Source organism: Cydia pomonella, chromosome 12 (genome assembly GCF_033807575.1).
Source record: "Cydia pomonella isolate Wapato2018A chromosome 12, ilCydPomo1, whole genome shotgun sequence".
Lineage (NCBI taxonomy): Eukaryota > Metazoa > Arthropoda > Insecta > Lepidoptera > Tortricidae > Cydia > Cydia pomonella.
The window spans coordinates 14,570,061-14,587,055 of NC_084714.1; the positions used below are offsets into that span (position 1 = coordinate 14,570,061).

The 16,995-nt window shown below is 37.3% G+C and overlaps 1 protein-coding gene across 1 annotated transcript; it reads left to right on the plus strand.

Annotated features, from left to right (window-relative positions):
* The first annotated feature begins 2,977 nt into the window (after nucleotides 1–2,977).
* LOC133523689 (transcription factor 24) lies at nucleotides 2,978–12,246 on the plus strand. Its single transcript, XM_061859369.1, has 4 exons — nucleotides 2,978–3,247; nucleotides 5,381–5,468; nucleotides 6,283–6,427; nucleotides 11,861–12,246. Exons 1-4 carry the CDS (start codon nucleotides 3,157–3,159, stop codon nucleotides 12,146–12,148), a joined length of 612 nt encoding a protein of 203 aa, XP_061715353.1. The 5' UTR covers nucleotides 2,978–3,156; the 3' UTR covers nucleotides 12,149–12,246.
* Nucleotides 12,247–16,995: the final 4,749 nt, after the last annotated feature.

Here is a 16,995-nt window from a genome sequence, read left to right on the forward strand (position 1 = left end):
TGTTTGATATCAGCCACCTGGTCTTTTAGGGTTGGCACACGCCCGCTTACAATATTTTTTGTTTAGTTGTTTTTTTGTACCAGGACGGTGACAAACAAGCTTACATACATGATGGTAAACGGTAATCGGAGCCTAAGGATGCCTGCAAATCTAAGGATGACGATACGCGAATTGAGAAATACGCAGGTTCCGCCTGTACATACTCATATCCTCCTGAGGTCGAGCTAAGGTGTGTGTAAAACTCAGAGAATTGGCCTCTAGGCAATGTTTTGTAACTAGGTCCTATATCTAATAAATGTTGTCATCTATTAGGTTCCATTGAGCTGATGAGCTATGGCAGAAGCCAGGATAACACCTGCGCCTAAATACATAAGAATAGGAAAGGTTATCTAAGATGTTACGGTCTTACAGGTGGCAAGGGTAACTGGCGCTTCCATCGTCGTTTGATTTGTTTGACCGCCGGCTTTTAGATTATTACTTGTTTAAATACCATTACCAAAAATCTCATAGGTACTTAAAAATAAATAGGTAGAGATAACCCTAAGCCTATCCTATTTACGGCAATCGTAACACCTCGCTGCTGGAGCAGGGCTTGCTGATCACCTTCGCAATTAGGGTTGTCGACTGAAGACCCAATCCAACAATACCAGAGAATAATTATTTGTTGAATAAAGTTATTGTGTTTAACCAAAATTAAACCACGAGCGTAACGAGTGGTTCGAAAAGTGGAATCTTTAGCGTTGCGAGGCATGAGATTTAAACAAATTTGCTATTAAGTATGAAACACCAACGCAACTATAACTTTTATAGTATTTCCTTGAGGGCACTTTTAATTAACGATTTAGTTAGAAGTATCGTTATTTATGGAATGGGGAGTTAAATATCACAATGGAAATTGTACAATAAATCACAATGGAAATTGTAAAGTAAAAAACGTACTTGGAGAGTAAAATGCTTTAGAACCGAAACGTATCACTTTCTGCACACTTCATAGAACAATGTGACCCACTTTCAGAGCATGAGAATTAAAAGGTCTCTTTTGTATGATTGCTGTAGGTAGACAACTGGGGCTATAGTGATTATGAACATCCTGAAAAAAAAAAGAAACAAAAGAACTGTAAAAAAACTGGTCATTTGTAGAAAACCAAAATATTATCAACAGTTCACGGGGATTTTATTATTCATTAGGTATTGTTGGTAGTAACCCAAAATTTTAACACCGGAATTTTTTTTACGACCGGTCTGGTCTAGTGGGTGGTGACGTAGTGACCCTATGAAGCCGATAGGGGTTCAGATCCCGGTAAGGGCATATATTTGTGCGATGAGCACAGATATTTGTTCCTGAGTCATAGATTTTTTCTGTGTATTAAAGTATTTGATCTATATATAGTTGTCTGAGTACCCAACCCACAACACAAGCCATTTTGAACTTACCGTGGGACTTAGTCAATTTGTGGAAAATGTTCCTGTAATATTTATTTATATTTTATTTATTTACTTGTTTTTAATAGGTACTCCGTCCATCGTCGAACTTGAACGTCCCTATTGTCGCTAAACGTATTCCAAAAGATTTTTAAAGAGTCCAGACTCAAAGTTTGCCAAAGATCAATGGAACGCAGCATACTGGGTATTCGCAGAGCCAACCGTGTTAGAAACACCGAACTGCGTTCCAAAACCGGCATTGAGGATGTGGGCATGAAGGCCACCAAGCTAAAGTGGGACTGGGCCGGGCACGTCTGCCGAATGCACCCCGAGCGCTGGACCAAACTAGCCACAGACTGGGTCCCACAGGATGGATCTCGGGGCAGTGGAAGACCAAAACGGAGATGGCGGGACGACCTTGATGCATTTTGTAAAGAGTGGCGGGAGCGTACATTGGATAGGACCAAATGGCGAGAAAGCGGCTGAAAAAAAAGTAAACAATACAATACAATACTATAGGGGAATTTGAATCAATATTTTCCAAGGGCAAATAATCTAAGCGAAGAATAACGATGTCTAGAACAGAAACAATTCGGTTCACATTTCAGGTCGTCCGAAGGGTGCACTGCACGTGTGGTGGAGAGGGTATACCGGACCGGGTAGTATTGCGTGTCACGGAAGTGCCGAGCTGTCAATCTTTTATCTCACTCGTGACGCCGCTAATTGATCTTTCGACGTACTTACAGTATATAACTTGATCATATGCAAGAAAATGAAAGAATGTAAGATGCCTTATATAATTTCAGTATAAAACATGCTTAAAACTTAATACCTACGAGTCGAGTAGGTATTTTCGAGTAGTAGAGCACCACTGATAGATGTTAATGTTGCAGAATAAGTACCTTCGTAGGTACAGTCAGCGTCAAATACTTTGCAGAAACCAAAGTAGCCAAATAGTTCAGTACATCATATATTTAGTAGGTATGGTGTACCGAACTATTTGGCCACTTTGACTGCTACAAAGTATTTGACGCTGACTGTACCTTAATTACAGGCCAATGGTACAGAGTGGGAATTACTTACATGCAAGGTAAATATCAGGCGATTCGTTTGCTCTTTTCCCTCCTATATCGAGACATATATTGATTGTAAGTTGATCATACTTTTACGACGGCGTTTTCACTTACGAGTAACTGCATGTGTACCTACCATTAACGGCTGGCAATCGTCACAAAACTGACGGTCAATGTCGAATCTCATACATTTTGTCAAGAAAGTGACAGTTAGACTTAAACACTTAAATCTTAAAGTACAAGTCGAAATGAATGAAAATTCTCTACATTAAAAGTAACGAAAATTGCTTGTTACAAATACAAATCTTTGATCAAAAATTGCTACTTTTCATCCACTCATAATGTTATTGTGTAGGTATGTAAGATACTATTACAACAAAACATGTAGTTCAATGCAAAGCACAACCTCTAAACAAAATCCGAACGGTTTATTTGTACAACAAAAAGACTGTAAATTCCATGTATTACAATTTCAGTAGGTAGGTTCCTCATTAGTCGACCGCGCGGGTGGGGCGAGCGAAGCACCGCCCAAGATCCGCCCGCCTTGCCCGTGCGCATCGCACATGATAACCGTCTTCACAGCCGCCAGGACCGTTAAATTAAAAAACAATGTTCTAATTTCGAATTTCTTTGTGTTTGTGGTAATGTGCAATAGTGTGAAATGCCCAGGAAACGAGTGAGCAAATCACCGGTGGAAAAGGAGTGGGAGGACGATGATGATTTTTCCTTTGATGATTCTCAGTCGGGTTCAGGTGAGTGGTGATCAAAAGTAGTCTTTATTTATATGTAAGTAGGTAACTAAGTACCTATATTTGCATCTGGTGCAGCTGGTTGATTTACATGCCATCGTTTTATAATCTTCATCGGCGTCCCGGTATACCAAATGATATTTTCCGAGAGTAAATGCACTAGTAAATACATAAATACAAAGAAAAGGGCTCCAGACAAATTGAGAACCTGCTCTTTTTTGTAGTCGGTTAAAAAAGTATTCTCTGCTCGAAACGTTCTTAAAAAGAATTGAACTTAGGTATTTATTTAGCGCTACCACTACATTAACAAAATAGATGTTCAAAGTTAAGATGCAGCTTATTGAGACTACAAGAGTCGACCTAATATTTATTTGGCGTGGGTAGGCTTTAATTTTCACTATCATCGGTCAAACATCATTATATTATATCATTTTTATTCATTTGCCATGCCTGTCTTTCAATTGTCAACGTTATTTTTTCAATAACCGACGTTTTTTTACCCGACTGCGTCAGAAGGCGGATAATATATTTCTAGCATATGTGTAAATGTATGAATGTATGAACATTGGTGCGTTATTGGCATATTGCGGTGTCGTTGAATTCGTCAGAAATTGTGGTAGTGACATAGGCAAAGATTTGGAAAATGGCGCCCGCATATTAATAAAATCGGCCAAGAGCATGTCGGGCCATGCTCAGTGTAGGGTTCCGTAGTTACCATTCCGTCAGAATAGGCTAAACGGGGGCTATTATCAATTATCATGTACATTAAGCATAAGGGACTATGCTTCGCAGCGCTTTGTACATTTTTTTTACTAAGAAGAGAAGACTTTTTGGAATAACTTAAAAACGGCTGGATCGATCATGTTCGCTATATTTTTTGGACCCTTAGTAAATTGCAGCTTTCTAGCACTATCACGGAGTAAAGCCGCGGACGGACAGGTGGACATGGCGAAACTATAACACATACTAAAACGTATAGAGTTTGTGAAGTTACGGCACGTAGAGTTAGAAGCTTCGCTCTACATGAGACCAGAGGGCCTACCGCGAACCACGTTCGACGTGTTACCTCTCTGTCGCGCTTGTAAATTCGTACGTAAGTGTGACAGGGAGACAACACGTCGAACGTGGTTCGCTGTAAGCCCTCTGATAACTTTTTGACAGTGCGAGCCTTATAGTCGCCTTAGCAACATTTTGCATGAAAATGTTTTTGGTGGGATTTCACTTCTTTTTGTAAGTTGCTTATGACAATCTTCCATCCCCTAATTAGGGGGGTGATTTACTAAAAGTCCTGAAATATGTGTTTAATTATTTATAACAAAGAGTCCCTATAATTTATATTTACACCTCTAACATCAAAATTTGCGAAAGTCTCGTACAAACTTTCATCCCCTTAAAGGTTGGGAGGTAAAGTTTTAGAATTTTTTTGTTGTTCGTGTACTAATACTAGCTTACATAATAGGACTTCAGGAAGCTCCCTAAGAGTTTTGATGAACATCAGTGAGTGAGTGTGTGAGTCAGTGACGATAACGGGTTTTTTTAGATATCAATAAAATCTAAAGTATAACCGCTATGTAATTGAAACTTTCTATGGCAAAGACAATTCAATTGACAGTATTTAAACATAAATTAATTAAATTACTTATTGACAAATGTTACTACTCTGTTGAGGATTTTTTCAATGATAATAATTTATAGTCTATAAAAAAATATATGACATGTAATAATTGACCTATAGTATAAGTTTCTCATTCTTGTAATTAGCTTTAAGTAATATTGTATGCCCCTACGGGGTGTCATGGTGTGACTTGCTTGTATATATAACATCTTAATTGAGATGTACATGAATTCACAATGAATAAATGATATGTTTAATAAATCCACTATTGACATTGACATCATATCCCGAAAATTTTGTTTATCTGGTATGGTATAATGTAAACCAAAGTTATGAGGGTTCAAAAATGACGAAGTGCTTCGAGACAAGGTATAGGTAGTGCCCTTGCCTTGAGCTTCGCTTGGCTCGTCTTGGCAGATAGGTGCAACGGATTTAATCGGTGAATCATATACCGCAATGTTACGCAAATATCATACAGTTATCAGTGAAGTTTGGAGTCTATACTCTAGTATTGTCTGCAGGTCGAGGTTCGCAAGAGCCGCAACATAGGAACGCCGCCAATGCGCGCGAGCGAGCCAGGATGAGGGTGCTCTCAAAGGCATTTTGCAGGTAACTAAACCTACCTAAATTAATTGAGTAATTTTCTCGCAAACATTTTAAGAGGCCCACTAATTACCATTTCGCCGAACGATATCGGCCTGTCAGTTATTTGCAAAAATTGACAATCGCGAATTACTGACAGGCTGATATCGTCCGGCGAACTGGTAATCAGTGGGCCCCTTTAGGTAGGGGCACCTAGTCACTGACATAAATGTGTCATATAATCTTATTAGAACTACTTTCAGCGTACATATATATTATAGTGGTATTTCGCGCAAGTTACTTAAACATATTGCATTATTTGCATTGCATAATGCATTGCTATTGCAATAATATATTATATTAGTTACAACTGCGGGTACTTAGGTACCTCACCTTATTCTATAGACAATAAGTTTCTATAGAATTAGTATTAAAACATAAACATTATATTTTGACGACCGGTCTGGCCTACCCACTCACCCTGCTTGAAGCCAGTGGTCCCGGGTTTGAATCCCGATAAGGGCATTTATTTGTGTGATGAATACAGATATTTGTTCCTGAGTCGTGGGTGTTTTCCATGTATATAAGTATGTATTTATCTATATATATAGGCATATATATATCGTCGCCTAGTACCCACAGTACAAGCTTTGCTAAGTTTGAGTAGGTTGATCTGTGTAAGATGTCCCCTAATATTTATTTATATGTAGCGTATAAATATCAGTAGAAGTATCTACGTATTACTGGCTAATAAACAGCAACGCGAAATGAAAAGTAACAGTTCAGTACCTGAAAAGTCTGTCTTATAAGATAAGACACAATTAATTACAAATTTTTGTAGGCTGAAAACCACCCTTCCCTGGGTCCCGGCTGACACAAAACTATCGAAACTGGACACATTAAGGCTGGCTGCGTCATACATAGCACACCTCCGCGCCTTACTGCATGAGCCACGCTCAGCGCATACACCCCGCCCGATCAACCTTGTAAGTACATGACTTATAGACCTACTTATTGGATTAACATAGATAGAAAAATGATGAAACTGGAATCATTAAGGCTGGCTGCGTCACACATAGCACACCTCCGTGCCTTACTGCATGAGCCCCGCTCAGCACACACGCCAGGCCCAAACAGCCTGATGAGATGTACATCTTTCTACACGATGGGCGATTAGCTCTGACACGTATTTGTCGATAGTGGGCACATTAGCTGCGTCTTACATGGCACATCTTGCTGCATGAGCTGTGCTCAGCCCATTCAGTGCCCCCAATCAACTTGAAAAGTAGGTAGGTATATCCTTCAGCGTACTTTCGATTAGACCTGACACAAAGCTCTATTGAAACTGGAATGTGTCATCACATCAAAAAGTTATCACCTGTTCCCTAAAATTAAGAATGCTGGAACCTAATTTGTGATCTCGACATGGATTTGGGCTGTAAGTATTGTGTTCTTTCATTTAGCTATTATATAGTTCGTGTCATCTACGATGACGCGCAGATTTGTCAAATCTAACCTTTATTGACATGACATTACTAATTTTCTTTTTTAAAGTAAAAATTGATATTAGATTTCGGGTAGCTGCGTTGTAAAGAGTAAATACGTACCCTGCCCAACCCATTCGTTAGTTGCTATCTGCTCAGAGGGCCTAGCCAAAATGCCAATCGTTTGCGCCGTAGCGAACGAAACGGTAATCTCTCTCTATCACTCTTCCACATTAGTCCGATTTTGCCACGGCGCAAACGATTATTGGCATCTTGGCTAGGCACCCTGTTCAGACATCACACCTCAACACCTCAATTCAACCTCTGACGCATAAAGCCCATTCTTCTAAATTGCACACTGCGAAAAGGAGGCATCTATATTTATTAAATATACTTGGAAAAAGAGACCTTAATGTTCTTAATAAGTACATTCACTAAATACACTACACTTGCACCCACAGCTTGCAAATTAGAAAATCTAACCAACATTCCGAAAACCACTAAGTAAACACTGTAAATCTGGCGTTTGAAGTGTTAATCCGCCAATCGATCACTTCGCGACACCTTCGTGGAACGTGTCGCGTAATCCCCGACGACAGCCTGGCGTTTAGCGTGCAACACGAGCGACGACGTTTGACATATGGACTTTCAATTATTTCCATACAAACAAGAATGTAACGAGACTTTTAATTAACGCTAACTTTACTCACCATTAAGTTTCATAAAGTCTCTCCGCCGGCTGTTTAGCTTAGAAAAATATGGAAGTTGTATAATTAATCAATTTCTAGTTTAACAGCATTGACGATAACCTTATACGCTTTTAAAATGTAACATATCTACGCGTTGCTATGTCGATAATGAAGTGGGGATAATCATATTTTTTATTAGGGAAATTACAATTCTTATAAACTGTAAAAAAACACTAAAATTAAATCTCGCGGCTATGGCATTCCAGCACCTCGCTTTGCAACTAAGCTACTGAAACATAAATCAGCTAACAAACTACAAAAAAATAACGGAGCGATTCAAATATCTTGTTTACTTTCTTTCATTCTACTTTCATAAATCCTTTCACCCAAAACCCATATCCATATGTTTCGCATGTCAGCATACGCATTGATTCATTGCGGTACAGTGGTGTGGCCGACGAATTAGCAGATGACAAGTGTGGCAGGGGATAAATTGTCGACAATTATCTCGTGCGACATGTGGGCGGGACCGCAGGCTGACGTTTATAGACCCGATTTTGTTCATGTGCATATAATAGGGAATAAAAAAGTTTAGATTTCTACATTGGACGACCGGTCTGGTCTAGTGGGTAGTGACCCTGCCTATGAAGCCTATGGTCCTGGGTTCGAATCCCGGTAAGGGCAAGTATTTGTGTGATGAGCACATATATTTGTTCCTGAGTCATGGATGTTTTCTTATTTGTATATTATATGTATCGTTGTCTGAGTACCTACCCACAACCCAAGCCTTCGTCTTACCTTACCGTGGGATTTAGTCAATTTGTGTAAGAATATATATAATTATTTATATTGCTATTCATTTATGCCTCATGACGAAAATAACTTACCTAATACATATTAGATAGTAATCCGAAGCAGCAGCTGAGGACGCAACCACATTTTCAGCGCAACCTACCTATTCAGCGCGACCGCTTCTTACTCGACTGCACAGAACGTAGTGTGACATTCCACGCATGTAGGTACAACCTAATCGTTTTTTCCTCCAGTCTCCTCTCCAGACATAGATGGTATAGAATCGACTAGATGTGCTATACGCATGCGCCCGTGAGGGACAGAACATAAGCAATGCGCCAAATTAAAAACACGTTTTAACATTCCTGACAACATACCAAAAACAACCTACGTAATTTGGTCGAATTATTTGTTGCCCACCATAAGCCATACTAAAATTTACGGTGGGGAATAAAAAAAATGAGACTGTGACAAGGACAAACAATCATAGCGTTTTCTCTGCTACTCCTACTGAAAGTTCCATAAGAGCATCTCGTTCGGTCATCTGCCGGCTCTACCATTTCATCTCTATACTTATTGTAACTCTATGTCTCTAGAGAATAAAATAGTTACCTAGGTATTTGTTTTACAAGGGGCGAGCAAGTGACAGATTCCTAAATTGAACCACAAGCGTAACTAATTCTTCGAACAGTGGAATCTTGAGCGTTGCGAGGGTTTCAATTTCAAAGCATGAGGGTTAAATAAAATTTGCTCCCGACTGAAACACAACGTTTTTCACCAAACAAACTGTAAAACATTACAAATTAAATCCAAAAGAACGCTATCGAAAGCTGGACTCCATTTTGTAACTTAGTTGTATTGTTTAATTTTTAACTTGTTCTCCGCGACACAGGCAAATGGCCCGATTCGAAGAATGTTTAAGACACGTTTAAGATCTTGGAAAGATCTTTAAAAGATCGATAACTAAACATCGTGTTAAAATTGACGTTCCGATTCCGCTGTGATCCCAATAAGATCTATCTAAGATATTTCTAACGTCAAAGTGACATTGGTTGCCCGAATCGAGCTGCTTCTGTCAATTATACGACATACAAACGATATCTAAATGAGAACTTATCTTTATCGTATCTCATTCTTCGAATCGGGCCAAAAGCCTAAATAGTAAGCCTAAATAATATAATAAAGCCTAATATTTTTCATATTGATTGTTGGAGTGTTGAATATAACAGATGCACTGACAAATGTAGTAAACCAATGCCACACTTATAGTTGTTCAGCAAAAATTACGCAATCGTCTTGTGTGTTCCCAACTTACAATAACCTAGTCCCAAATAAAACAAACACAATTTTTTAACTTAAAAAAGTCCTTCCGCCCGGCATAAACACTTCAAGACCAGGAATGACGAAGATAGAAACAAAAAGATTAAAACAACAAACGTTTTACGCGCGCTGACCAAAAGTTTGCAGCTGTTTCTGGTATAAATAAAATTTATCTCCGGACGCTGATGCTCCAGTTTTATTGTTTCGCTTACCCCTTTGTCTCACTTAGTCTTCGTTAATTGTGATGTTTACGATATTTACCTTCGTCAAGTACCGTAGTAAACGGTTAAAAAATAACTGCTACCATCCAAAATAGGAACCTGCCTGATCCTACTAAGTACTTTAGGGTTCTTTTGTGATAAAAATGGATTTTTAGCATACTTAAAGCAAAACTTATTGTTAATGTAAGTTCTAAAGGATATAATAAATCAACATCGACGCAAAAACGCTGCCGAAGTTGTAACACGAAATCGCTCGCTATAACGTTCTTAAAAAAATATAGAGAAATTGAATTGACACTGGTTTATTTGCTATAATTTTACTTACAGATAGGGCAATAAGGTACATTACCGTTTATCAACAGGCTGGTTGTAAAATAAATATTCTGCTTATAGTATATCATCTTGACATTCGAAAAATCGCGGAACACTTCTGGATGAGACTGCCAGGACTTATCCCGATAAGTGACGTACACGAAGAGAGGGCCTATGCTCAGCAGTGGGCTAAAATGATGATGACGATGATGATCTTGAAATAGACTGAAGTATTTACGATACGACAAAAAACTGGTAAACAATGTATTTCACAAATTAAAAAGGTGTATAAGTAAAATATTTTTTTTACGTATGCGAACATGTGTCGATGTCAGGAGAGTGTGCATAAAAAGTGCGGTCAAGTGCAATAAACAGATTCACACTTGCTCGGTTTAGACGATTTGGGGGGTCCTCGGTTTGGGGTCATTGGGTGTCGCTTGTTTGTATGATGATCATTTAAATTAGTAAATTTTTTGCTGATGGCCTTTTAGCTGACTTCACGTTAGACCGACCTAGTTACTTGTGTTGTAATAATTTGCTCCTACTAGTACAGTACAGGTACAATATGTATATACATGTTAGCAGGTACCTACCAAATCGCAATGATGAATTGATGATGGGAAATGAACAGATGAACCGGCAGTAGGCGACCTTAAAGGTGTTTTAAAGCTTTCGTTGCAGCAATCAGGCTGAAGGGCATGCTGAAACACAAAGTACCGGAACTAAGAGCCGGAAAAGTACAGACCGTTCGGTACCCCCCCAACTACCACCACTGTAACTAATACCTATTCAACAGTGTCTGAAAACTCGTTTAGGCTACTTATATAAATACATAGTTATTTATTTTTCATCACACTTGCTCGAAAAAGACCTTATTACATGCAGGTGTACTGAAGGACAAGAGCCCATTTTGTTCCCGCGGGAGTTATGGATTGTGAAAAAAAAGCTATAACGCCCTAGGGAGTTGTAGCTTTATTTTTATTTTTATGTCACTTATTCATACAAACCAAGTAGCATAAATGAGTTTTACTCTTAATTCTTAAAATACTGACGTTTATAATTTAATGTTTTTGTTTAGGTTTAAAATTGAGAGTTTAGAAGCGTTAGTGGCCTAGCGGTAAGATCGTGCGACTTGCAATCCGGAGGTCGCGGGTTCAAACCTCGGCTTGTACCAATAAGTTTTTCGGAACTTATGTACAAAATATCATTTGATATTTACCAGTCGCTTTTCGGTAAAGGAAAACATCGTGAGGAAACCGGACTAATCCCAACAAGGCCTAGTTTTACCCTCTGGGTTGGAAGGTCAGATGGCAGTCGCTTTCGTAAAAACTAGTGCCTACGCCAAATCTTGGGATTAGTTGTCAAGCGGACCCCAGGCTCCCATGAGCCGTGGGACAACGCTAGGAAGAAGAGAAGAAGTTTATGTTTAAAATTTTTTTTTTGTTTAACCTCTCATACTAATTGGCTTAGTTTAACCGTTCGAAAAGTGCAATCTTGAGCGTTGCGATGAAAAAACTTATGTATAAAATGTATAAAAAATACTTATACTTCTACTAGGTATTACGTAGGTACCTAATGGATCGTTTCAATGTTTATTCCAGGCATGGCCCTTCGCCTTTCAGCACGGCGGATCACTGAGCTGCTCCATATCGCAACGATGGAGCGTCACCACACAACCTGACAACAGAAGCAACCAACCCACAGACAATGTGCAAAACATGAACTGCGACTACGGCCAGGAATACAACGAAGACTATGACGATAAAATGTACGAAGACGCGCCGAATGAATCAAACTGCAACTCTGCCCCGTACTGTAATAATTATGGCTATAAAAATAATTACTACGAAATGCGAAGTTATTCTGATAACTTGGTTAACAACTCGTAATTTTAAAAAAACTAATTGATTAAGGAAAAATATTAAGCGATAAATAAAAATATTAATGTTTGTCTAAATTTAATAAATTATGATATTTTCTACTTTTTTATTGAGATTTTTTTGGCTTCAAGACTGTTTGACGAGGGAAAGGCAGAAAGTGGTTTTCAAGCCGAGGGCGGGTGCGCTTCCAAAATACGCACACGACGGCACTTATGCGCTTACACAATTGCGATGCCGACACGTCTCCTCAGTATTCTTACTAGGAAAGCGTCGCAAAAACAGTTTTGAGAACCCCTGTAATAGACGTTGAAATCAAACTAATAGTTTCAGTTGATTTGAGACCCCAGCTACAAGGACTAAATAAGTACAGGCCTTTAATACAGGGGTTTTCCCTATCCCTACCTTGCCTTTTTTGCGCAAGAATTTCTTTAGTACCTTTTTTAATTATTGTAAGGTCCGCTCTTGCGATCTCGCTACGTGAACCTAGTGGGGCAAGCCCAAGCCACACTGGTTTGGTCTGCCTTAACGGACTTGCTTCACTCAACATTGAGGTTTGCTAACCGCAGCGACGTAGCATCTGATTTCTTTTCTAGCTCAAAAAATATTAAATCAACACTAAGTGGTCTCTTGTCAAACCATATCAAACTTCAAAGAGAATTTAATACGACAAAGGCAAACAAGCGTATTAATTTTAGACCAAGAATATAATTATACGTCAACAATTTCATATTTTACTTATGTATGATGATGAACCATTCCAGAAGGTAACCGGTCGCCTGCTGCAGCAGTGCAAGTTTGTATGGCTGGTTTTGGACTTGATTGCTAAGTCAATATAGATGATTTTACTTTATGCACTAGTTAGAGCATAAAAAGCAACTTTATGCCGTCTGCATCGGACTTAAACACTAACTTTACGAGCATGAGAAGTGAAAATAAATTGTATTAACTTGACTGAGTATATAATCATAATAAATGTTAATTATATACACCAGACGATAGGTTTATTATGTACTTTCTAAACGGCGGCCAGTTTTAGTTACCTAAATGTCAAATCGGTTTAGGCATTTCAAAGAAATATAAATAAGTAAGTAGGTACTTCCTCAATTACCTACCTAAACAGGTTTTGAACATGGATACTTACAAGTACTTATTCAAAATGCATTCAAGGTGAGTCGCGTATGAAACTAAAATTTTGGGAATAATTACATGGTGACAGTGGAAGGAAATACAATATTAGAAAGCCGACTGCGAGTGTGAAATGGTAACATAATACTTTAACGCGGCGAACCTGACAAAACAAACACGAATTAAGTGGTTGACATCCGCAAAAATAGATCTCTCAGGAAATCTCGCTCGTAAATGCTCAATTGTTTATAAAAACTGAAGAATAAATCTAGAGATTTTCTGGTAGGTACAATTAGCAGTTTATACGTTTTAGATATACATATTTCATTTCAAAATGTTACCCGTTCTATTACTCCTAAACAGAGGCAAGTACTGTTTCTGACAATGAAAATAATGGGTAAAGTTTCCAAATTTTTCATACTACTTTTACCTATTCATTTCGGTACATTACTCGCACAACCGGCGTATGCTTGTTTGCCACCGAAGTAGAATAAAGAAAAACACGAATGTATAATAAAACCCGAGTAAAACGGACAAATTTTCCTTCCTCAAATTGAATAGGAAATCCGAATAAGAAAATATAAATTTAAGTACATAAAAACAAATAAAGCTGCCTTTGAATATATTTCTGCAAATTTTTACACTTTGTAACTCCTTAACATTTTATTTATCCGGTTTGAAGGACCAAATTGTACGATTACTACGAAGGCCGCAATTAGACATCATATATATGGGATCCTATTTCATAGCAATCCTACAATTATGATCATTATAAGCCTGATTTGTTTTAATTATTGTTATTACAGCATCATAACGGGTGCGATATGCATAACGAGACGTTTTAGTCGATTTAAGACGAAAGTGGAGAACCCGCGCGAAATCGCCTTTTCATACAAACGTAGTCCTCATTTTCCTCTCTGGATATTAACATTATTGAAAATATTTAGACACATTGGTTGTATATTAACACAGCTATGACCCTACGTTAGATTTTTTTCGAATTTGTAATTATTATAATATAAGAGTTAGGTAATTGTATGAGCTCCTAATTTTAACAATAATCAAAAAATCGAAAAAAGTCAAACGGCAAAAATATTTTCCATAATATCAATATCCCGAGAGAAAAATGAGAACTACGTTTGTACGGAGAAGCGGCCGCCCCTTTCCTCTTAAGTACGTTAATTATTTACGCTTATATCACACTGACTGCGAAATATATAGAAGCGCTGAACTTAAGGATATTTTAACGTATTATCCAGTTGTTCAAATAAAACATGATAGTAGCCGGTGAAAAGTTTATTTATAAATACTTTATATAGGTAGTAATGTATTATTATGCCAGAGCACAAAAGACAATATTGTTTAAATTATTTACAACAAATCGTAAATTGTAATGTAGGTAAAACTTAAGCGAGGCAATGTTTTGGTAAAATTTCTTTTAAATACATAATTCTAAACTTATAACTAAAGCAATCGATATTAGACATGATGTTACGGTCTAAGGCCGCAATTAAATTAGACTATCATAGAAATGATCATATTTGACAATATACGTAAGGGATCCTATTTGACAGTAATCCTACAATTATGATCATATACGTCAAACTTGTTAAAAATTGTCTTTATTCCACCATAATTGTTTCTTCACATTTAAATTACTCCTATATCTATGATCATATTTCTATGATAGTCTAATTGCAGTCTAAACGAAGCTGATTAAGACGACAGTGGAACACCCGTGCGAATTTTTCAAACAAACGTAGTCCTCATTTTCCTCTGGTTATTCACATTATTGAAATTATTTTGACACATTTTGATGTATATCAACCACAGCTATGCTCCTACGTTTCTTTTTTTTTCAATTTTGTAATTATTATAAGAGCCTTTAAAAATTTGTATGAAATCAATTTTTCGCTCCTTATTTTTTCAATAATCAAAAAAATTTAAAAAGTCAAACGTAGGGGCATAGTTATAGTTAATATACATCAAATTATGTAAAAATATTTACCATAATGTCAATAACCAGAGAGGAAAATGGGGGCTACGTTTGTATGAAGAAGCGGCCGTCCCCTTTCGTAACGAAATTTTTACTGCCCGGGCGGGAACAAGAAAATTGGTATGCTTACACTTGACGAACCTCCCGCCACTTTACACATTTTTTTTCGTGCCCGTCATGACTGTAAATATCGTTTAATGTATGCAACGAAAATACCGACATACACATATACGGTCGTGTAACTTACAACTACTCGTGTCAATGAGTTACAGGGATAATGTTTATACTGCGCCAAAGACGAATAAACAATGAGTAAAACAAAAATGCTACTTTGCTAATCCGAGAAATACTAACGTGCTAGTTAATCAGTGCTATCCCGTTATACTCGTACTTACTTGTGTACTTTTACATACAATTAATATTCCCACCCTCCCACCGCAAAAACAAATACGCAAATTCAAATAAATATAACATACAATTAAAATAAATTAATTGTAAAGCAATTAATATAAATTAATTACATGTAAAAATATGCAAATAAGTATAACGGGTTAGCACTAATTCACTAGTACGTAGTACGTTATTATTTCGCGGATTAGCAAACTAATATTTTTGTTTTAATTAATATGGATTTCGGCAAAGTAACGCCTGATCCTATTAATTATGAGATTGGTCATATCTGTACTAACTGTCATTTGTCTTTCATGATAGACATGTATAGATGGCGTTGCAATATAAGCATAATTTTATCAGTTCATTATTGATTGGTGAGTTAGAATGTAGATGGCGTTATGGCGTACAAACGGGGTTGTATTACTTTACGGGGAGTCACACTCGAAACGTTGTAGTGGTAGTGGAATAATTAATAACAAAATATAAGTAAAGCCTGACCAGTAATATAGGTATGCTCACGCGCCATATTGTAACTGAACTGTCACTCTATACATGAGAATATCAATGACTCCCCTCGCCCTCTTGACAATGATCATATATTTCTGGTCTGGCTTTAATTTTTTATTGTTCAAGTTCACCCGGTTAGAAGTCAAAGCATAATATAATATTATGCTTTGACTTCTATTGTACAGAGATTACCATTCTATATTATTTACTTGCCTCGGCACAAAGCGTTTATTGATAACAATTTAAAGACGGGTGTTTTATGTCCATAATTAAAGCTAGAAAAACTTACTTTTGTAAAAAAATTGTACATTATATAGGAATCATTACTTGCTTTTGTGGTTAAATTGTCTAAATGCGTTTAACTATTTAATTTCACTATGTTACTAAAACTAATGGCTAGTTTGATAATAAATTGTAAAGCTACGCCTTAACTGTAGTAAAATATGTAGAAAATTATTGCGATTAAATGTAATTAAATTACTAGTTCACCTACAAAATGATCGTTTTGGACATTAGCTTAGCTCTAAACTAATTGGTATACGCGGTTATTGCGATACTGTCGCTGTCTACATCACTCTTGACGAGATTCGGAAAATTTAAATATTTAACCTACAGCTTAGCTACAGAGCTAAGCTTGTGATAGAGACCCAATAGTTCAGTTTTACAGTATATATCCAAAACCAGCTTTGAACTCATTTTACTTGTTGGATCACTTGCAGAACCAAACAATACTCAAACGTTTAGGTCCCTAAATGGATTTATTTTAGCGACATCGCCCTTTCTCATGATTTGAAGAAAAATGTCAACAGTTAGTCACATTCTATACGTCCGTCAT

Coding starts and splice junctions, on each gene's coding strand:
- LOC133523689 (XM_061859369.1), top strand. CDS start 3,157: ATGCCCAGGAAACGAGTGAGCAAATCACCGGTGGAAAAGGAGTGGGAG. Junction 3,248..5,380: donor TGATTCTCAGTCGGGTTCAG/GTGAGTGGTGAT, acceptor TATTGTCTGCAG/GTCGAGGTTCGCAAGAGCCG. Junction 5,469..6,282: donor CTCTCAAAGGCATTTTGCAG/GTAACTAAACCT, acceptor AAATTTTTGTAG/GCTGAAAACCACCCTTCCCT.